This window comes from Eptesicus fuscus, chromosome 21 (assembly GCF_027574615.1).
Source record: "Eptesicus fuscus isolate TK198812 chromosome 21, DD_ASM_mEF_20220401, whole genome shotgun sequence".
Lineage (NCBI taxonomy): Eukaryota > Metazoa > Chordata > Mammalia > Chiroptera > Vespertilionidae > Eptesicus > Eptesicus fuscus.
Window position 1 is genome coordinate 47,327,366 of NC_072493.1, and position 4,209 is coordinate 47,331,574.

The window sequence follows — 4,209 nt, forward strand, 5'->3', positions numbered from 1 at the left end:
AACCCACTCAGGAAGCCAGAAGCCGTCAATGACAACATCTTCCCCATAGATCCGGGGGGCGGGGGGGGGGGGTGGCGACGGCCCCGCCCACCCCAAGATCCGTCTCCTCTCATTTGAAGTCCTGCGCGAGACAGTTTCATTTTTTGGAAATAGTTTGAGAGTCACACAAAATGGAAAATGGTATGCAGAGTTCTCGCGGTGCACTTGGGCCAAGTCTGGGCAGCAAAAGTAGAACGCGTGGTCTCCTGCAGGGGAGCAGAGGTCACTAAGCCTCCCACTCCGCTCTGCGCATGCGCATCCCCCAACACAGGCTGCCCCCCCACGCATGCTCGCTCTGGGAGTCCAGTGCGTGCTGTGCGTGCAGCGTGCGCCTCCTGGGATCTGTGAGCTCTGTCTGCACCCCCCCCCACACACACACACACACTTCCGCGTGCTCTTCACACACACACACACACACACACACACACACACACAACCACAACGCACTACGCTTCGCACGCACGCACGTTCCCCACGCACGCACGCAGACTGCGACGCACGTTCCACAACCCCGAAGCCCGCCGCCGCCCAGGCACGCAGCTCCTCAATGCTTGCTCTGCAGGCACGTGCTCCCATGCACGCTCCTCACGCACGACGTCCCCAGGCACGCACGCAGCTCCCACGCACGTTCCTCACGCAGCTTTCTACACACCAATCCCAACACACGCTGCTCCCACGTACGTTCCCCACGCACGCACGACGTCCCCCAGCACTCGCCTGGCTGGTCAGTCGGCTCACAGTCTGGGAGGTCGCGATACCTCGTCCGCAGCGTGCGCGAAGCGTGCGCCTTCGCCTTCTGGAATCTTCTATGCGCTCCGTCAGCGCACCTGCTGCGCCAGCGTCTGTTCTGGGAGAGGCCTGGGAGTGGGATCCTTGGGAATGGAACCAGTCATCCCTCCACACACCCCACAGGGTTCACTGGTGTCCGGGTGAGGAAGCACAGCAGCCCCAACGGTGAGTACCGGCGGAGCGGGTGTCCCCGGGGAAGACGGTCGTCCCAGCCATCGTGGTCCCGCTAACCTCCCGTGGGCTTGCGGGGCGGCCGGGGCACAGGGTGGAGGGCGTAGCGGGACCGGGCAGTGAGGGGTGCAGCGGAACCTGCTTCCGCTCCTTCGCCGCCTCTGCCTGGCCGGAAGTCAGGGGCTCTGTGATTTTAGGTGCTTCGGGTGTGTCGGCTGAAAAGTAGTATCAAGTAGGTGTTTGGGCACCAAGAAGAGTTTATTCTGGTTCTAGCCGGTTTTTCTCGGTGGTTAGAGCGTCAGCCCGCGGCTGCAGGGTCGCGGGTTCGGTTCTGGTCAAGGGCATGTACCTGCGTTGCAGAATCTGATCCCGGCCCGGTCAGGGCGGGACACATGGATGTTAATGTCTAGCGGGGCCCCCCCCCCCCCCCCAAAAAAAATCAATGGGAAAAGTAACAACAAGAAGAAAAGAGGATTTATTCTGCCATAAGAAAGAGGTGCATTGTGCCCTAGCCGGTTTGGCTCAGTGGATAGAGCGTCGGACTGCAGAACAAAGGGACCCGGTTCAATTCTGGTCAAGGGCATGTACCTCGGTTGCAGGCTCCGCCCTGGCCCAGGCCCTGGTCAGGGCTCGTGCAGGAGGCAACCAACCCATGTGTTCCTCTCACATGGATGTTTCTGTCTTTCCCTCTCTCTCCTACTCTCCTTAGAAGTCAATGGGAAAATATCCTCGGGTGAGGATTAAAAAAAAAAAAGAGTTGCATCTCAGTGCAGAGTCTTCCCGCGTGACAGGGTGCAGGGGTGTTTACAGAAGGGAGGGGAAGTTCAGGGAAGGTGAATGTGGAACTTAGGGCTTTATTATTAACGGAGTTTTTGCGTCGAGTGCGAGAACTTCCATAAGCCTTCGCTCCCCCCATAGACCCTCCCTCTGACTGTTTGTTGGTCCTTACCAGCTGTGGCCCCCCTAAAGAGCACCCTAGATATACCATAGGTTTTTTTTTTCTTCTTCTTCCTAGAACTGGCTATTAGTGTAACCAACTTCATATACACAGGGTGGGGGCAAAAGTAGGTTTACAGTTGTTTGTATGGAAAATAATACAATAAATAATAAGTAATCATTACAAGAATAGGCTGTTTCTCGTACTCACAATTGTATACTTACTTTTGCCCCACCTTGTATACTTTTTTTTAAAAAATATGTTTTTATTGATTTCAGAGAGGAAGGAAGAGGGAGAGAGAGAGAGAAACACCGATTGGCCGCCTCCTGCACGCCCCCCACTTCGGATGGAGCCTGCAACCCCGGGCATGTGCCCCTGACTGGAATCGAACCCGGGACCCTTAAGTTCACAGGTCGACGCTCTATCCACTGAGCCAAACCGGCCAGGGCCCACCTTGTGTACTTTTATTGGCAGTATTACAGATGTCCTCCTTTGCCCCTCTCTGCCCCCCCGCCATCCCGCCCTCACACAATTATCTGTGTCCTTGGACTATGCATGTATGTTCTGTGGTTAATCTCTTCCCCTCTTAGATTTGTCAGTCTGTTCCATGTGTCCATGTCTCTGGACCTGTTTTGTTTGTCCAATGTAATATTTTTAAAGGCTTAAAATAGGGCATCAAAGCATGCTCACTCGTGTCCCTCCATCTTTTTCTGTAATTGAATACATTGTGACATGCAACAGTGTGTAAGTTTAAGGTGTGCAGGGTGTTACTTTCATACATTCATGTATTGTGACAGGATTGTCAAGTCGTAGGGAGATCTGTCACGTTACATAACAGCAAATGACGTCTCGAGTGACATTTTGTTGAATGTAGTTTGTTTGTAAAGGCGGTAAGATGCCTCGGAACTTAACTCGTGTTTATATCAGTTAGCCTGTGGTAAAATTGGTTTCCTCGTGTGGTGACTCATAAAGCCACAAATCTATTTGTGACGTTAAATGAGGATTTACTGTACAATATGATTGTCTATATCAGTGATGGGCAACCTTTTGAGCTTGGTGTGTCAAACTTCGCCAAAAAACTGAGCATAACTCGGGTAGTGTGTCACTTTGAGGAAAAAACTAACTCCAAGACTCTAGTCGCAAATGTTTCATCCTCAGGAGCAGCAAATGTTTCATCCTCGGCATGCGGCCGCGTGTCATCAGAAATGGCTACGCGTGTCAGTGCTGACACGCGTGTCATAGGTTCGCCATCACTGGTCTATGTTATACTATGCATTAGGTCTCTGTGGCTTATGACTCCTTGTAAGTTTGTACCCTTAAAAGACATCAGTGTTATCTCCCACCTCATCCCCTGGTAACCACCATTCTACTCTTTTACAGCTTTGACTTTTTTAGCTTCCATGTATAAGTGAGAGCAGGCGGTTCTTACCTTTCTCTGGTGTGTCTCCCTTAGCATAATGCCCTCAAGGTCCACCCGTATTGTCACTCATGGGTAATAGCTTCTTTTTCTTTTTTTTCCTTTTTTAAGCAAGCCGTTTTTATTTTTAAAACGTCTGTACGTTATAAACCCAATGTCATCACATGGGTTTATGTTATAATAAAGGAAAGGTTTCTCAGGCTCATAATATTTAACCCCACTTTAATCTGAGCAAGTGCAGGATGAGGCTCAGTTGAAGGAGGTAAGAACTAGGTCCTGAGAGGAGCTGAAGGCCAGACCTCAGTGAGCCTGGTAGGTGGTGGGTGGCTGGAGGATGCTAGTCAGTCAAGCAATAGAGACCACCTGGCCCTCTCCCTTCAGTTGAGGAGCCTGGCTTTTGGGAAAAGGCTGCATTTACTTCACTCTTATTGATCTCACTATTTACAGACGAGCTGGACTGGATTTTCCTATGCATTTTTTGAGAAACAGGTGCTGAAAGTCTTCGATTATCCACTGCCACATGTTTGGCTCCACGGTGAATTCCGTTTCCATCGCTCAGACTTCTGTGGCAGTTCTTTGTCCGGTCTGTGTCCCCCTCACTGGGTTCTTGTGCTGAAGTTTGAAGCTGAGGCAAGCGCTGAGGTTGGGTGCTGATGCGTTCATCCTCTGAACAATTTCCCCAAATGAAGCGGTCTTGCATCTCTCCATGTGTGAAGCAGCTGTTCGTAGCATGAGTTACATCTCTCTCGGGATTTTCTTTTTCACATTTATCCTGGGCCGGGGCGCCCAGGCGGCCCTCGCCAGCTTCGGCCCCTAGTCGGGGCCCCGGACCCAGGGCTTCGCCGGCGTCGGACAT

General features: G+C 52.0%; 1 protein-coding gene across 1 annotated transcript; it reads right to left on the minus strand.

The window, feature by feature from the left end:
• Nucleotides 1-3,690: 3,690 nt before the first annotated feature.
• On the minus strand, nt 3,691-4,209 carry LOC129147533 (myoD family inhibitor domain-containing protein-like). The gene has a single exon (XM_054710053.1). The coding sequence runs from the start codon at nt 4,207-4,209 to the stop codon at nt 3,691-3,693; it is 519 nt and encodes a 172-aa protein (XP_054566028.1).